Source organism: Syngnathus typhle, linkage group LG15, assembly GCF_033458585.1.
Source record: "Syngnathus typhle isolate RoL2023-S1 ecotype Sweden linkage group LG15, RoL_Styp_1.0, whole genome shotgun sequence".
Classification (NCBI taxonomy): Eukaryota; Metazoa; Chordata; class Actinopteri; order Syngnathiformes; family Syngnathidae; genus Syngnathus; species Syngnathus typhle.
In genome coordinates, this window is record NC_083752.1 from 4260028 (window position 1) to 4276089 (window position 16062).

A 16062-nucleotide genomic window follows, 5' to 3' on the forward strand; every position below is an offset into this window, starting at 1 on the left:
AAAGAGTTACACTCGAGGCAACAGCCACTCCGCCCGCCCGTGTGGTTCAGGGAGATATATCGGTTGCACGCACTAAAGCCAAACAATCGGGCTAGCTTGTAGCCAGTAAGCTTACCCTGATGGCTAGCCAGTAGCTTAGCTTGTCTTTTCGTGGAATCTGTTGTCATTAGTGCAAATCTGCGGACGATGGCGGAGGCCGGCGGAGGCCTGGATCCGGCCAGCTTGCCCCCGGGGGACCCGCAGCTCATTGGCATGATCGTGGAGCACCTGAAGAACCGAGGGTTGTTCGACGAGTTCCGACGAGACTGCCTGGCGGACGTTGACACCAAGGTAAGCCCACTCACGCTAAGCCAATAGTGCAGCACAGTTTAAAATGATCACTCTTTGGATTCCATAAATTTCTTCATATATTTTTTGCCATTTTATTTGTGCCAAAATGGCCATGAAGAAGCTGTGAAAGCCAACCAGGTTGTTGTTGAATTTATTGCACAGTCCTAAGTGTAGTCATTGTTGCTGCTTGTAGCCGGCCTACCAGAACCTCCGTCAGAAGGTAGACAATTTTGTGACGACGCACCTGAGCACTCAGGAGTGGAAGCCGTCCATCAACAAGAACCAGATGAGGAACGGACTCAGACAAAGCGTGGTCCAGTAAGTCACGGCTGTTTGTTCTGCCCATCTGCTGCAATTTTTCAGTGTACGTGACCTTGGTTACCTTCTGTGTGTGGAGGTCAGGCATGTTGGAGTCGGGGGTTGACCGGATCATCACTCAGGTTGTGGACCCAAAGATGAACCATACCTTTAGACCGCATATCGAGACGGCCATCCATGACTTCATTTCAGGAGAAAAGAAGGATGACAGTGCCGTTGGAGCTTCAGAGCAACCAGAACCATCTGAGGGACCCAAAACACCTTAGAAGAGAACTAAAGCTCCAGTTTTATTTTATTGCAAGGATATTTTGTACGCATGTTGTCACATGGGCCAATGGGAATGCGGATTTTGCTTTGCTGCCAGGCAGGACACGGCGTGTGGACGAGATGATGGTGACGTTAACACGTGCGACAATTTCGCTCTGAACATTCCGTGTTGACTTTCCCTCTCATGGACCCCAAAAGCGGGTCACGTGATCGTCACATGCCGTAAACATGTTTGCGTTGTGCGTCACACGCACGCGCATGCAATCAACTTCATGGAACTACGCTAACTTCACCTTTGTTCCTGCAAATTGATTATCAAAATGAGACATTTTCTAATCCCTTTTTCTATTTCCAAACTACAGCGGTGCCTTGACATATGAGTTCAAGTTGTTGCTCGACTACGCTTGGGACACAGATTTTTTTTTTTGGTAATATTTTCTTTTTTATAAGGAAAATAGCACTCTAATAAAAACATTGAGGAATTAAAAAAAAAAAAAAAAGCGTCAATGCATCATTCATTGTGCCGCGGGCTGCGCTCGCATGACTGAGGGTCAGAGGTCACGGTGCTCAAAGTCAAAACAGTGCTTTGAAGATGAACCTTGACCCCTGACAGAAGTACAATAATACGATACAGAAAAACAAGAGCGATAACATCTGGAGTTTTGCTTGACCTCGTCGTAAGGCACAACAACAACACCACACTCACCGAAACGGCCGCGTCATCTTCTCAGGTGGTAAGCGTGCATCAGTGCGTTTTCCGTGTAGCACCATCAATCAGCTCCTATGGAGTCGTCCAAGAGAAGTCAGACGTATATAGGAGTCACTTAAGGGAAAATTCCACACGGAATGATTAATCATCAATATTCGAGACAGAACTTGCACACAGTCCAGTTGTCACCTTGAGCGCGTGCGCGTCACTGCTGCGCCATTGGCTGTCGCTCTGGTGACGGCTCACAGTAGGCCCGTGAGCGCGCCAAGATATATAAAAAGCGCGACCGCTACGAGCGCTAGGGGAAAAACACACAAGACTCGGAGTTCGGTGGACCCTCGCCGGAAGCGCTTGCATGAGTGCAACATGGACAGACATGAGCGGCTGCTGCATTTTTTTCTTCTTGCGGTTCTGCTCCTCCCCGCGTGCCTGTACGTCTGCGCCTCGGAACCCTCCCGTGACGTCACGGATAAGCACGTTCCGAAACGGCGACTGACTCTGCAGGGCACAGGTAGGTGCTTTTGCGTTTTTGTTGCAGGACATTTAATGACTTGTTCTTTAAGCCTAAATTTAAATATAATTTTTTTCCTCTTGATGAGAGAAACCTGACAATCACAATTCAAACCAATCAAACGTGCTGAATTGGAATAATTGTTTTAGTCCATATAGAAACATGAAAAAGGACAATGTTGAAGTGGCCATGTAGTAAATCAGAATAATATTAATATTAATTAATGTAACACCATCTCAAACTTTACACCCAAGAAATTCTTACGAGAACTATCATGTCAATGCTAAGATGTACGATTGTTGTCCAGTGGACATCCAGACCTGCCTGGCGACTTCAGGCGAGGCCGGCTGCGAGACCTTTCGGTGCTTGGACAACACCTCATGCAAGATCGACGGCCTGCATCGCATCTGCGTCACGCTGCTCCAGCACGCCGGACGATACGAGGCCCAGGTGACGCAAACACTCGGACCTGCACTGGATCTCGATGTTGTGTCGCCAACCGTGTGTTTCGCATCTCAGGGCAAGTGGCGGGTGAAGGAGTCTCTCCGCTGCCTGTCTTCGGGCCTCCGTCAGCGGCTAAGCTGTGCCGGTCGGCGCTGTGCGGCCGTGAAGGATTTGCTCTCGGCGCTGCAGAGGGAATGCTTCGCCAAACATCAGCTGTGTCTCGCGGTTCGGGACCACGAGGACACCCTGGGGAGCTTGGTCCATTTCCACCTGCTTTTCCCACCGGGGTGAGCTATGTAGTGAGTAGGTCATGCTTTTGCAAAGTGTAGTGAGTATTGGTGATTTTAATTAATGCTTTCAAAACACAAATGCTTGTCATAATAACTTGCAAAAAAAATAAAATCTGGATTTTTGCGGCGTGCACTATTGCAAATGAGTAATTCTGCTCCTGCAGGCCGCACACCGAGCTCATCAACTTCCTGTTGAGGTGCGGCGACGACGTGGGTCCCTGGGTGGCACGCCGCCTCCGAGCGCAATGCCGAGACCACTGGGGGGCGCTGTGCGACAGCCTCGCCGTCACCTGCACCCGCAACCACACCAGTACCGAGCCAACCGTAGCCGGACAACTGACGTCTGACAATGTCACCAGGCATCAATAGTCATGTTGAGATTTTGAGTGACGTTTCAGAACGAACAGAACCTGTGACGTTGAATTAAACTCGAAAGTTTCCACCCCGCCTGACAATAAGCGCCCACCAGCACCCAGGAAGCAGGAAGCGGTTTAAAAAAAAAATCAAGACACTCTTTCAAATACACACTGAATGTTTTTGTTGTACAATAAACTTTTACCTCCGCCAATTAACTTGAACCTGGAAATGGAACAAGCCTCAATTGTGTTGATCTCATCTTTGAATCTGTCAGGTGATGTCTTCACGCCTATTTTGGAAATTCCGTGCTTTTGACGGCTCTGCGCGTGCAGGACACCTAAATGGAAGCCGGTGACGTCATTGCCGGAGCAAATGACTGGCATCGAAACCGGAAAAACCAGTTTGGAAACATTCTTGCAGCTGGAAGTGTTCTTAAAGTCATTCACCTGCTTGTCGTTCCTTCATTTGCGTCGCGATGAACTACTCGAGGCAGCAGCCCCCCGCCTATCGGGACCCGGACTTCTCTGCAGACTTTTCGGAACTGAACTGGCGTCTGCGTCCCAATCCGCGCATGAGCGCCACTGAACAGCTTTACTGCTCCCTCAGCAGGTTACCGTCCAAATCGAGCCGGCGAGTTACCGACAAGCCACTCCGCCGAACTGCTTCGTTCTCGGAGACGGAGGATGACGGCCCAAGCATTCCGGACTCTGCCGTCCACTCACGCGTCCCCGACGCGTCCGGTTCCGACGGAGCCCCAGATCAGGAGCGCTCCGATTCCCCGTCATTGGAGGGGGGCGACACCCCCTTCCAGAGGAGCTACGGGACCCTGCCAGATCTCATTAACAGCGGCAGGCCGCTCAGCAGGCGCAGGACCGTCGGACATGTCAATGACACGGTAGGTAGGCAACAATATGGCCGTCAAAAGGGTCCTTGAAATTTTATTGTTTTCTAAAAGTGCTTTGGTTGGATGTCATGGAATTATTAGTTCAGCGATGGTGTTGATGGGAAATAGTGAAATTAAAATCAGTATATTTGAAGTGGCTCAAATTTGACAGTGATTTGTTGCAGCTGAAAGAGGTGCGTCGGGAGGTGGAGCTGTCGCGAAGGCGCAGCATGAAGCTCAAGGCCCAAGTAGACAAACTGCAGGAGAGCCGACACGGACCCAAATGGAGTCAAGACCAAGAGCGGGTAAGTCCACGCGCGGAACGGGGCGAGGAAACGTTTTTAACGTGCGTGGCCACCTTTAGGTGACAGAGGAGGTGCTGTCCATCTTGCGGCTGATGCAGCTGATGGTGGAGGACTCGGTGTCCCGCCTCCCTGAGCCGCTTCCCTCCGGCGAAAACCGCTTGGACGCCGCCCTGGCCCAGCTGCAGGACATTGCCCGTAAAATGGCCGTCAGCGGGATCGCTAAAAAGGTTTTTATGCTTTTATCATGCTGCTTGACTCACTTTGACGTCGACCCTGCATGCTTGAGATGTTCCACCTCCTCCAGCAAAGCCCATTTTAATGTTCAGGTTCTTCCAAAGCTGATGAGCTGACGTAGTGAATTAGGTGTGTTGGAGGAGAGAAACATCCCAAACATGGATGCCAGTGGAACGCAAGGGTGCATGCAGCCTTTGACCTTTAATATTTAAATGGCCTTACAAAAGCAAAGCCTGAAAAGGTGGGCAGATCTAAGCGCACAGGAATGTTGGCGGGCCTCCTTCTGGTCTGTTGCAATGTGGACCAACCAGTTCCAGCTTAAATGTTTGTTTCAAGTGTGAGTGATCGATGTGTGCGTTGAGGGGGACCTCGCGTGAAAGATGCAAAGGTAAAGTAACGCCTGGCCGTGCCTTCAGGATGCCAAGTCGACGGGAGGGAGCGGCTCGGCGGACAGCGCCCTGCTGCAACAGGCGCTGAGGGATCGAGACGACGCTATTGAGAAGTGAGTGTCGCGAGCCGACGCTCGTCCTTCGCTTTGTGCGGCGGCTAACGTGCGCCGCGCCGCTTGCGGCAGGAAGAAAGCCATGGAGGCGGAGCTTCTGCGCAGTAAGTCGGAGATGATGCTGCTCAACAACCAGCTACTGGAGGCTGCGCAGAAACGCTTGGAGCTCTCACTGGAGCTGGAGGCCTGGAAGGTGAGTCGTCAAACCCGTTTGTATCAAACCCGCCCTAGGTGTCAGAGCCACGGGGAAAATGGAAGAACTTCACGCGTTGCCAAAAGCTAACCAAAAAACTGACACCTTTTGTTTAGCACGCTGGTTTAGTTGTTGGGCTGTTAAAGGCACGCCCGGCGACGCCTTTTTAGATACAGCGAGGCGTGACGGAAAATGGGAGCTCGCCTAAGCACGGAATCCTGCGTCGCCCTACTGAATGTGCAAAAGGGCGTTCTGGCTGAAGATCGCCCGTTCCGCATTTGGGCTCCAACTTTTCTGCTTTGTTCAGGATGATGTGCAGCTGCTGTTGAACCAGCAATTGCTGCTACAGCAGCAGGTGGATCAGAACCAGAAGAAGCCCTCACGCATGGGCATCCTGAGGAGGAACAAGCCGCCAGTGCAGCGGCCTGCCAACTTCCCGGTGGCGCCCGCACCCGCCTCACCCACCTCGCCCGTCTCACCCACGCACAACTCCACCCAGAACCTCTTCAGCCGCCCTCAGCTGTCGCCCACCTCGCCCGCCCAGGCCACCTCCGGTTGGAGGAAGTGGACTAAAAGCAACGGGGGGCGACCTGCAGTGGAGGCGCCCCAGCGCAGGGAAAACGACGGCTTCCAGGTGGTCTCGCTCGACTGACGCGCAAAGAAAAACACCACGGCCAAGTCTACCAACCAGCTGATTTTATTCCACGGGCATAATAAGCAACACATGAATAATATTTGATAACATGAGAAGGACAACAACATTACTACATTAATCTCTCTCTCTCTTTAGATTTGTGTGATCACTTGCTTTGGTTATGGCTTTGTAAATAAATAATGCCAGTCACCGCATTCACGCTCTTTCACCTTGACCACATTCTTACAATAGATGTAAATAAATTAGACTTGTACAAATATATATATATATATATATAGTTGACGACAAAAAAGCCTCCAAGTACTCATCATCTCCATGGAAACGACTCTTGTAGTGTTAAATTCGTTTAAGTTGCAGCGTACACACGATTATCAGCTCGTAAACACGTCACCGGAACACACACACGTAAAGTTGGGTAGGACAGTATGAGCCTTCGCACACATGGATTTCACGTGTTCGGATTAACAAGCAGGAACGACGTCTGAGTCAGCCCGCCCTAATCTGACTGTTTGATGGAATGAATGATAGCGATTCTAAAAGTAATTGATAGCGACAGCGCTAAATTGACCCTCATGTTCCAGGCAGTTTCCATGCTACACTTCTGTGTATTATTAAAAAAAAAAAAAAAGCCAGTCTAATAGTACCCCACTATATCACACTTTACGCAACATTGCAGATTTTTGTAAAGCCTTTACAATATCCTGTATGGTCAAGTTCCAATTTGGAGTTGTGCCCCTTCAGTGTAGTACCGCAATATGCCACAACATGCCTGGCAGCACTGAGCCCGCCGCAGCATCCTCACTTAACAGCATGAAAAAAGAGGAACAGTTAATGCTAATGCACGTTTTTTGTTCCGTTAAAACTGGGACTGGCTTTTGGAAGCAGGGTCAGAGTGTCTTCTCCTTTTCCATTTCCTCAAAGTGATGTTATACGCTAAGTCGCCCATTTGTCCCACTTTGCATGGTCGCGTCCCGTACAGGACAAGGACGAGCCGACAACCCAACCAACCTTCTCGTGGCTTGTCTAGGACCGCAGGAAGGAAACGACGGAGCTGATGAAGTCCAAAGGTTTGTCAGCGTGGATCCAGTGGCCAGCGTCAGGGATGTACTGGATGTCGGCGCACGGGAACAGCCTCTGGATTTCCGGGTAGTCGTCGGAGCTGCAGGGGAGGGCCACACAAAGCTATCGGACTGGATACTCATTAGAGAGGAAGGGTGAGAAAGGGAGCGAGAGAAAAAGAGAGCTTGAGACCGAAAGAGAGAAGTCGAGACACACCTGATGTAGGCAGAAGAGGCTCCGCCCAGGAAGAGGGTGGGGCCGTTGTAGGCGGAGCTAAAGGCGGGGAAGTCCATGATGTCATGGAGGTGAGCTGAGATGGCGTCCAGGTTAAGCCGCCAGGCGTAGCGGCCATTGCACTCCACCAGGTTGCTGAGCAGGAACTGACGCACCGAGCGCTCCTGAAAGACAAAATGGCCGTCCGGTAAGAACACCTGACCTAAACGCTCAGGGGGCGGCGTGGAGCTCTGACCTTGACAGTGCGTCGCAGCTGGTCCTCGGCCATGCGTCTGGCGGTGGAGCGCGGCAGCTCGCCAGAGACGTCCACGTCCCGCATGGCGTCAATGTACTTGTGAAGGTCGTTTCCGGCGATGCTCGGGGCAGGACTGATGTCCACCACCACCAGCCGCTCCACCAGTGTCGGCTGGCCAGTGGGAAGACAAAGAGTCGTCAGCGTTTTTATTCACACCCTAACGAGCTGAAGAAAAGACTGGCCGGCCCGACAAATGACACCTTGGTGAGGGCGAAGGTCATGGCTGTCTTCCCGCCCATACTGTGTCCGATCAGGATGCACTTGTCGATGTGCAGCTGAGCCAGAAGGTGCGACAGGTCGCCGCTCATGGCCTCGTAGGTCAGCTGGGGATCATGGGGGCTGTTGCCGTGGTTACGGGAGTCAACAGTCAGCACCTGACTGGACAAAAGGACAGTGAGGACACTTGGACCAAACACCAAAACAACCACAGATGCTTGGCTCCATTTTGCCATGACATCGTCTGCACGCTTTACCTTTCGACCCGTCCGCTGCACCAGCGACTTGGCGATGGATTGAAAGTTGGATTTGCTCCCAAACAATCCGTGGAGGAAGACCAGCGGCGGGGCGCTCTCTCCTTTCCCGTCAAAAACGTCGTACGTCAGGTTGAGCGGGCTGCAACAAGAAAACGCTTGACATCGGCGCACAAGTTAACAGAACAGGGCATAACAGTAGCTGTCAACAGCACAACTGTACGTCAGAGACGTAAAGCTTAAAATATTTTGCTGCCATGGCTCATTGAATTACTTTAGATGAGATAAGACTGAATGGCAACCCGTGAGGGAAGTCATCCATGATGTTTGTAAAAGACAAAACATGACAACTGCCTTCACACACATAAGGTGTTAGCGGGTGTAGCTAGTTGGGTAAGGCTAGCCGGCCAGCTAAGCGGCTAACTGGCTAGTTGAGTATACCGGGTGACACGCTCAGCCCATAGCCGACTGTTACCTGGTGCTGGCCGAGCTGGCATTCTTCCGTCCGGACGGCGTCCAGAGTCCGTTACAGCTCGGAAGCAGAAGCGTTCGTTGCATCCGATGGACCAGGCGACACAGGGCGGTCATGATGCTGGCGGCGGCGGTGTATGGCAAGCGGATGTGATCATACTACACATATTTGCGTTTATTTTGAAGGAGCGTTCGGAACTCCTTTTTTTTTTTTAAGCCAAGCTGTTTATTTTGAAAAATCGCCTAACAGCGTTCGGAAGGCAGACCAAGGTGCCTTGACACATTGCCTTTGTCACGTGACTTTAAACCATATTGCGGATTCGTGTAGTTTGTCCAAGTGGAATTGCCGTTGAATTTTGCTGCAGCTCCACTTCCGTGTTTTTTGGGGGAATCAGTTCATCCGCTGCAAACGTCTCTTGACTTGAATTCAGAGAAGGCTGATCCAGCCTTTCCTGTCATGCGATTACTTATGTGAGTCTGTGTTAAGACAAAATCCTTGGTAAGTAGAGTGCAATGATGATGAAATTCCGAGCAAAATGGTACAGAATAGCTTCATCAAGGAGCGTCACTGGGTTCGGGACACTTGTTTAAAGTGAAAGTATATAGTACTATATGTCAAATTTGTGTTGGCCGATAAAGCCTTAATCTCTGATTTACTATTTTAATCGGTTTTGCACACACGTTTATAGAAAAATGACAATTCCGGTCAAAAACAAGGTGTATTTCACCAAAATGATTCACAAGAGCAAAAATGTACTTTTTAAGATTTATTAAAACACTCAAGTGCATATAACAAGCCAAACTCCCTCTTTAATTCTAACCTAAAATAATTATTTCTTGTTGTTTCCAGGTCATGTCTCAGAAGGATCTGAAAGAAGCATTTGTCAGTAATCTTAATGGGACCAATTTACAGGAAGTGGTTGTGGGCTCATTAGTCACACCACTATGCATCCTCCAGCGAGGGATCATTCTAATCCTCTACCATCAAGCTAAGGGGACTCTACCTCTGCCATTCCCACAGGTTTCTCACCTGCTTCTCGATTTCTCTGTAGTGGTCCTCCCCCTCGTCCTGTCATGCACCATCCTGAGCGACCATCTTCGTCAAGTCGTCTTGAGTTTTGCCTTTGTTTTGCTATGTGTGCTTTTTTACCTCTACCGCAGTAATCGGCAAACCTCGCTCAACATCTTCCTCAATCGGACTGTTCATTTTAAACAGGTTCCCTTTGTGACCATCTTTAGAGTGATGGTGAATGTGCAAACGGCTATCAGTATTTTGGCTGTTGACTTTCGAGTCTTCCCAAGGCGGTATGCTAAGACGGAAACCTATGGAACAGGTGTTATGGATTTTGGTGTTGGGACATTCATCTTTGCAAATGGTCTGGTGTGTCCAGAAGCACGTGGCAAAAATGTTTATGGATCCAAGATGAAACATATCGGCAAGCAGCTCCTCTCCACGTGGCCCTTGATTGTTCTCGGTGCAGCACGACTCATCGCTGTCAAAATGAGCGACTACCATGAACATGTGACTGAATATGGTGTCCACTGGAATTTTTTCTTCACCGTGGCCCTTGTCAAGGTTGTGACGTCCACGCTTTTGGTTGTTATACCCGCAAGACACTCGTGGTTCTTTGCTCTTGTCATAAGTGTCGTTTATCAATTTGCTCTGGAGACAACAGGAGTCAAGACTTTCATCCTACACAATAATGACAGAGGGAAGGACTTCCTGCATGCTAACAAGGAGGGCATCTTCTCCATAGCAGGTTATGTTGCCATCTACATGGCAGGAATCCAGGTAGGATGCTATGTCATGCAGCCAAGACTCCATGTCAGAGATTGGCTCAAAGCAGTTTTGAACCTCCTCATGGGAACTCTCACTCTGTTTGCTGCTTTGTGCATGTGTCAGACTTTAGTGGAGCCAGTGTCTCGCCGTTTAGCTAATCTGACTTTTTGCCTCTGGAGTGTTGCTCAATCTCTCCTTTTTGTATCATGTCTTGGTTTCGTTGATTTGATTGTACTGTTTGCCAAAATAACATCAGGCTGTCAATTTGTACCATCATCCTGGAACTCGTATTCAGGGCCTCACAAAAAGAAAGATGAGATGGAAGGTTTGTGCCTTGTTCAAGCCATCAGTAGGAATCAGTTGTTATTTTTTCTGCTCTCAAATGTTTTGACAGGAGTGACCAACGCTTTAATCAACACACTTAATTGCGGTGATTTATTTTCTGTCTATGTCCTGCTGTCTTACATGCTTACAAACTGTGCTGTTGTATATGTTTTGCATCTCTGTCGAATTACAATAAAATTTTGGTAATTTTTCTCTATTCTATATTTCTATTCTATTTTCAACACAGTGCAACTTGTCCTCATTTTGATGGACTGAGGCAGTCTAACCAGTCGGGGGCACGATTGCAAAACATTTTGTTTCGGACTTCGTGTTTGACTGTTAAATACAGATTAGAATAATTTTCCGTCTTGACTGTGGAGAGTCCACGGACAGCGACTTCACGTTGCAGGCCTCAAGACAGGTGCCTCGCACTCTGCTCGGATCGCGGACATATATAGAATGGACTAACTGTAGGCCCCTCACGGTTGAAGCCGGATGGACGCCATCTTACGTTGCCATCGTTACCGACAACCTATTTTTTCCATTGTAAATCTTCAGATTGTGTCAGGATCTCTGTTAGTGGTAACGAGCACCACTCAAAGAACAAATTGTTATCATCAACTATCTCAGTATCGTGAACTGTGCACTTTAAATTTGTCCAGGTGGCCTTTGCTTTTATTACATTGTGGCTGGTTCTAACATGATGCAGACAAATATTTAAGCAGTACTCAGAGAAAATAAAAACAAATCTAAAATATTTTTTACCGATTAATTTGCATGCAGCTTTTCCCCCAGAATTATTGGTTCCAGGTAGACAGTAGCGGGATTGGTAACGTAAAATGGCCGCTGGTGGCTTCAATCTTCCCAACCGCCTTCAAGAATCCAGTCTATATATGTCCATATTCAAAAGGCGTTCCCCTCGCCCCACCCCTGAGAGGAATTGGGAAAATCCGATTTTTGAAAGCGACTCGAACGCAGCATCAACTCATTGGGAAGCCGCGCTTACTCAGTCGTGCTTAAAAGTAAGTCTGTAAAAGCGGGTGAGTTCAAACTACAGATGTCTTCCGTCAAATGACAACTTATTAACAAAAGCCAAAAATAATGCATTGTGCGAACCGTTTAACAAAACGAGGCGGACAGAAAAAAATGTCCGTCTTTACGGTTGAATTTACTTGAGCGAGCTTGCTTATGCTAGCGGTGCTGACTAGCAAAGCTAACAAGTGGCTTGCCGAGTTTTCTCGCGTCTACCGGTTACTAACTAATAACAGAGCAAGTGATCGCAATACACACTTTTGTGCTTCGTCTAATAAAATTCTCAACGTATTAACGACCATACGGGATCATTGTTACCTCCGCGTGTCAACGATCGTCTTTCGTGACCAGCTGATCTAACGTTAGCATGACGTCGCCTCGTCAGATGCACCCGAGTATCTTTTCCATGACATAAATGCACTTAACGCTTAAAAAAAAAAAACATAACAGACTCAAATAACCTACATTCTATCGGGCCTGCTTCCTTCTTGGTTATTCAGCTAACTACTGCTTAAAGTGCTTAACACAAAATGTAGGTCAAGGCAAGCGTAAGTGGTTGCTGTTGACAGCATTGTCAGCGTTTGTTTGTCTCGGTTTTCTAAAAACCCCGCAAATATTAGCAAAGGGAACACAATAGGTTTGCCTTATTTGTATTTACTGGATCTTTCACTTGAAACCTGCAGGTGAGCTGTATTTGAAGGTGGTGGGGGGGAGAACATCATGGCAAGTCTGGTAGCTGTATGCAAAGAAAATGAAAAGGACTACTGCTTTCTTACCGGACAGATTCCTCTCTTTATCGATGACTCGTTCACGGTAGGTCACCTTGGCTGTGTCTGTGGCTGACACTATAAATTGCTAGATTTAGTCTTCAAATTTTCAAAGGAGCCTATTTTTATTTGACTTTGATATGTAGCAATCAAATTAATTTACTGTTAGTAGCTCATTTGAGGAGTTACGGCAATTATTTGTCAAAGGCTTCAACCTTGTGAGTTTCTTATCAAGTCTAATAGAATAAAATATTTGGAGTTTTGATTTATTTCTGTTGTTGACAGCTGGTGATGGAATTTGCGGATCGTATCATGGACGTAGACAAAAGAGTAATTAGTAGTTCGCATTGGAAACAATTCACAGAGGTTGGTACATCAGGAATACTCCCTTCTCTCCATGCTTGAGTTTGAACTGAAATATGGTCCTTCTGCCTTTAGGGTCACTCCAAATTGAAGCAACAGGACTTGACTGCGGCCTTGTCAGTGGTGTCCACACAAGTGTTTAAAGCATTGTCCCAACTGGTGCCATGCGTGAGCTGCAGACGCAGTGTGGAGCGCCTCTTCTGCCATTTAGTGGAATCGGGCACCCCAGCCTTGGAGCCGCTCACGTTGAAGCCTACGGGTGTGCTGTCCGTCACCAAGGCTTGTTTAGCGGACATAAGGAAGCTGTACAGCCTCCTCTACATCCAAGGGTAAGAAATAGTTGATTGAGTCTGCTTGAATATGGATTTTTTCAAATTTCTCTTTGTTTTTATATAAACAGGTCGAAGTTGAATGCTGTCATTGATGCCATTCCTAAAACTAAAAAGAGCACCCGGTGCCAGTTGCACTCCTTGGACACAAGCAAACTCAGACCTGTAGGGTAAGGATTTTTTTTCTTGTTGGCTTTTTTTTTTTTTCCCCCTCTTTGTTTTTTATAAGTTGTGTTTGCTTCCAGGGGAATCTGGATGGATGTGTGGGAGCGGATGTCCAAGGAGTGCAGGGATGAGGTGGTACTTATCGATTGCGCCTGTCTTTTAGAGAAACTGGAGACCCACTTGCAAAAACATGGGTAATTGTTTGACTTGACACAATGTGAGTTTGTTGCGCAATCTTTATTCAGGTCCTTTTTTTTGTCTTTTAGGCTGTGCACCGACTGTAAGACCAAAGTCATGCGGGCGTACGATATCTTGATTGGGGAAGTGGACAGCAGTGAGGAGAAAGAATATTGCGCCGGCCTGTACGAGGGATTGTGTTGCTGCCCTTGTGAGCATCACATCCAGGTGTGCAACGAGACCGACTTCATCGCCCGCCTCCTTAGCCGGGCCGAGCTTGAGTTTGCAGGAGGCTCTGAGTAAGTGGAAGGTACTTGGCTTACAGTGTGTGAACTCTCTTTTGAGCCATTCGGTCTTCTGATTATAGGAGGAGACATGCCAAGACCATCGATAATGCGCAGGAAGAAGTGCTGACGTGTTTAGGCAGTCTTCTGTACGAGCGACTGCACAAGGTTTGGCAGAAACTACGAGCCGAGGAGCAGACCTTCCAGATATTGTTCCACGTGGGCATTGATGAGTTGCGCAAAAGCTTTGAGGTACTTGCCGTGAAAAGGCGCGCGTCGCGGCAAGTTGACAAAACGCGGACATTCCTAACGTTGTGTTTGTAGACGGCAGTGGAGAAGATGCAGGGGATCACTCGGCTCGAGCAGTTTGTCGAGGAGCTGTCGGAGAAAGAGAGAGCGAAGCAGCTCAAGCAGGAGAAGAAGAGGCAGAAGCGGAAGAATCGGCACAGAAACAGGTTGGATCAGGAAACGGCAATCAAGGAAAAGTATGAGGAGGTAAGAGATGATAAGATTGGCTGGATTAGCACTGCAGGTGCCCAATTTAAAATAAAAAGAAAAAATGAAAATACTTTCTCTTTGTTACAGGGGTCTCTTGAGTCCGAGGGTAGTTGTACTGCCTGCGAGAGCAACGATAAGGGCGAGAACATTCCTCCGAATGTCTGCACAAGCTTCGGTTGTCGGGATAAACAAGATCCACATAAGACAACCAGCAACCAGCCCAAACTTACATTAACAAGTAAAGGAGGGAAGCAAGTTTGCATTTTGCATCCTTTTGCCGTTTCCACTGCGAGCGATTGCGGCTACGCAAGCATGGAGGGCAGCGAGATGGGGTCACGAGAAGGTTCCGATGTTTCCTGCTCCGAAGGACTCTGCAACCACGATGAAGCAGGTCAGATATGAACACGTATCTTCAAATAAAACAAAAAAGGTACCGCGACTGAAATTTTGTTTCGTATTTCCATCGCTTAAGGTGAGTCCAATGAGTACGCTGAAGATAAAGAGGAGGAAGAGGAGGCAACAGACAGCTGTGTCGACTGCTGGCCACACTCTGAGGAAAAGTCACAATGCAAGAGTAAAAAAAAGAAAAGAAAAGGAAATAAACCGGTAAGTGTGGTCCATTCATTGTATTTGAGCCAGTGCACCCAAACCAAAGTGCGTGTGAACTGTCGCCAGGGGCGCACAGACGAAAGTCACAGTGTGACACCATCCAACGTTAGCCAAACCAAAGGTCTGAAGTCCTCATGTGTTAAGAAGAGTTTTGCACAACTACCATGGGCACGACACGGAAACTACCTTGATTCCAGACCATTCGAGGCCAACGTGGGTCTAGTGGACATCCTGGTATGCGACAGTCATTTCGCTAGATCTCCAATTGCCCAGCACCGTACTCAGGTTGGTCTTTTCTTGCAGGATGATTCTGAAGTCATTTCAGATGAAGAGAATGGTCTCACGCAGGAGGAAATCCAAGCATTCGTAGACAGACATCGGTCGTTCTACAGCAACCGTCACAAGTATCGACAGCTCCTGAAAGAGAAATTTACCAACTATTGCTGTGCAAGTGACCAAAGACTGCCTGAGGCAACTGGTTTGTGAAAGTATACACTTGTTACATCTCAAAAGAAAAATCATGGTGACCACTCCTAGTGCAAATGCAGAAGGTAGAAATTTTGGATTGATTCTTTGTCAATTTTTAATGAATGTGATTCGTGTCTCATCTCAAGTCTGCACTTAGATGATCAGATTTTTGATTTCCCCAACCTTGTACTTTGATTCTCATTAACCAAGCCTGTGACTTGGCGGTGCTTGTACAAGGCTTTCGGATAAGAGCGCAGTGGGAAATGGAAATCTATTGTTGTGAGCCTGCAGGAGTCTTACTTGTCTCGAGATGTTCTCTTGGGTGACACTTCAGCATGGTGATAAAGGATGCACTCTAAAAGTGTATGAAAATCAATTCTTAAAAAAAAAAAAAAAGGTTAGACATTGAAATGAAAAGAAATGGGTTGTGACAGTGCAGAATTTGAAGAGCTAATAAAGCATTTATTCATCCACATGTTGTCCCTAATATGATAGAAAATGTTTTATTATGATATATCATATTTTAACATTTGCATTGTTATATTATCTGGTCTGTAATGATTCACCTTAATAAAAATATGATTCAGTGAATTGGGGGGAGTGGTTGTATTAAAAATGCGAATTGTAAATAATCCATTTTCAGTTCAAGTGGAGAGGATACATTTAGCACACTGCAATTTTTGCAATCCCGCTAGGTGGCGTAAGAAACATTTTAAAGCTGTTGAGCGAGGGAGCGGAT

At 47.7% G+C, this 16062-nt stretch overlaps 5 protein-coding genes across 7 annotated transcripts; 4 read left to right on the forward strand and 1 right to left on the reverse strand.

Moving 5' to 3' along the window:
• Window positions 1–31: 31 nt before the first annotated feature.
• On the forward strand, window positions 32–3441 carry bod1 (biorientation of chromosomes in cell division 1). The gene is made up of 7 exons (XM_061300126.1): window positions 32–330; window positions 524–648; window positions 728–911; window positions 1778–2135; window positions 2443–2585; window positions 2655–2866; window positions 3034–3441. The coding sequence occupies exons 1-7, from the start codon at window positions 187–189 to the stop codon at window positions 3236–3238; spliced, it is 1371 nt and encodes a 456-aa protein (XP_061156110.1). The 5' UTR covers window positions 32–186; the 3' UTR covers window positions 3239–3441.
• Window positions 3442–3626: 185 nt separating this feature from the next.
• Window positions 3627–6192, forward strand: bicdl2l (bicaudal-D-related protein 2-like). The gene is made up of 6 exons (XM_061299961.1): window positions 3627–4121; window positions 4295–4414; window positions 4474–4641; window positions 5065–5150; window positions 5223–5343; window positions 5651–6192. The coding sequence occupies exons 1-6, from the start codon at window positions 3702–3704 to the stop codon at window positions 5993–5995; spliced, it is 1260 nt and encodes a 419-aa protein (XP_061155945.1). The 5' UTR covers window positions 3627–3701; the 3' UTR covers window positions 5996–6192.
• Window positions 6019–8753, reverse strand: abhd11 (abhydrolase domain containing 11). 2 transcript variants are annotated; one of them, XM_061299964.1, is made up of 6 exons: window positions 8532–8753; window positions 8060–8198; window positions 7787–7960; window positions 7527–7697; window positions 7274–7455; window positions 6019–7157 (listed from the first exon to the last, which is right to left on the reverse strand). In XM_061299964.1, the coding sequence occupies exons 1-6, from the start codon at window positions 8642–8644 to the stop codon at window positions 7022–7024; spliced, it is 915 nt and encodes a 304-aa protein (XP_061155948.1). In that variant the 5' UTR covers window positions 8645–8753; the 3' UTR covers window positions 6019–7021. The 2 variants fall into 2 exon arrangements, with proteins under 2 accessions (XP_061155948.1, XP_061155949.1); XM_061299965.1 differs by having other exon boundaries at window positions 8060–8214; window positions 8532–8697.
• Window positions 8754–8792: 39 nt separating this feature from the next.
• Window positions 8793–10848, forward strand: pigw (phosphatidylinositol glycan anchor biosynthesis, class W). Of its 2 annotated transcripts, none has more exons than XM_061299959.1 (2): window positions 8793–8998; window positions 9378–10848. In XM_061299959.1, exon 2 carries the CDS (start codon window positions 9381–9383, stop codon window positions 10836–10838), a length of 1458 nt encoding a protein of 485 aa, XP_061155943.1. In that variant the 5' UTR covers window positions 8793–8998; window positions 9378–9380; the 3' UTR covers window positions 10839–10848. The 2 variants fall into 2 exon arrangements, with proteins under 2 accessions (XP_061155943.1, XP_061155942.1); XM_061299958.1 differs by having other exon boundaries at window positions 8795–9026.
• A 700-nt stretch (window positions 10849–11548) lies between these two features.
• Window positions 11549–15914, forward strand: ggnbp2 (gametogenetin binding protein 2). Its single transcript, XM_061299954.1, has 13 exons — window positions 11549–11653; window positions 12347–12476; window positions 12716–12796; window positions 12869–13122; window positions 13194–13292; window positions 13368–13481; window positions 13554–13763; window positions 13832–14000; window positions 14073–14243; window positions 14334–14637; window positions 14719–14852; window positions 14922–15089; window positions 15159–15914. Exons 2-13 carry the CDS (start codon window positions 12384–12386, stop codon window positions 15339–15341), a joined length of 1980 nt encoding a protein of 659 aa, XP_061155938.1. The 5' UTR covers window positions 11549–11653; window positions 12347–12383; the 3' UTR covers window positions 15342–15914.
• The last annotated feature ends 148 nt before the right edge of the window (window positions 15915–16062 follow it).

Coding starts and splice junctions, on each gene's coding strand:
- bod1 (XM_061300126.1), top strand. CDS start 187: ATGGCGGAGGCCGGCGGAGGCCTGGATCCGGCCAGCTTGCCCCCGGGG. Junction 649..727: donor CTCAGACAAAGCGTGGTCCA/GTAAGTCACGGC, acceptor CTGTGTGTGGAG/GTCAGGCATGTTGGAGTCGG. Junction 2,136..2,442: donor ACTGACTCTGCAGGGCACAG/GTAGGTGCTTTT, acceptor ATTGTTGTCCAG/TGGACATCCAGACCTGCCTG.
- bicdl2l (XM_061299961.1), top strand. CDS start 3,702: ATGAACTACTCGAGGCAGCAGCCCCCCGCCTATCGGGACCCGGACTTC. Junction 4,122..4,294: donor TCGGACATGTCAATGACACG/GTAGGTAGGCAA, acceptor GATTTGTTGCAG/CTGAAAGAGGTGCGTCGGGA. Junction 4,642..5,064: donor TCAGCGGGATCGCTAAAAAG/GTTTTTATGCTT, acceptor CCGTGCCTTCAG/GATGCCAAGTCGACGGGAGG.
- abhd11 (XM_061299964.1), bottom strand. CDS start 8,644: ATGACCGCCCTGTGTCGCCTGGTCCATCGGATGCAACGAACGCTTCTG. Junction 8,199..8,531: donor GCCAGCTCGGCCAGCACCAG/GTAACAGTCGGC, acceptor TTCTTGTTGCAG/CCCGCTCAACCTGACGTACG. Junction 7,698..7,786: donor TGACCTTCGCCCTCACCAAG/GTGTCATTTGTC, acceptor CCCACTGGCCAG/CCGACACTGGTGGAGCGGCT.
- pigw (XM_061299959.1), top strand. CDS start 9,381: ATGTCTCAGAAGGATCTGAAAGAAGCATTTGTCAGTAATCTTAATGGG.
- ggnbp2 (XM_061299954.1), top strand. CDS start 12,384: ATGGCAAGTCTGGTAGCTGTATGCAAAGAAAATGAAAAGGACTACTGC. Junction 13,123..13,193: donor AGCCTCCTCTACATCCAAGG/GTAAGAAATAGT, acceptor TTATATAAACAG/GTCGAAGTTGAATGCTGTCA. Junction 14,853..14,921: donor AAAGAAAAGGAAATAAACCG/GTAAGTGTGGTC, acceptor AACTGTCGCCAG/GGGCGCACAGACGAAAGTCA.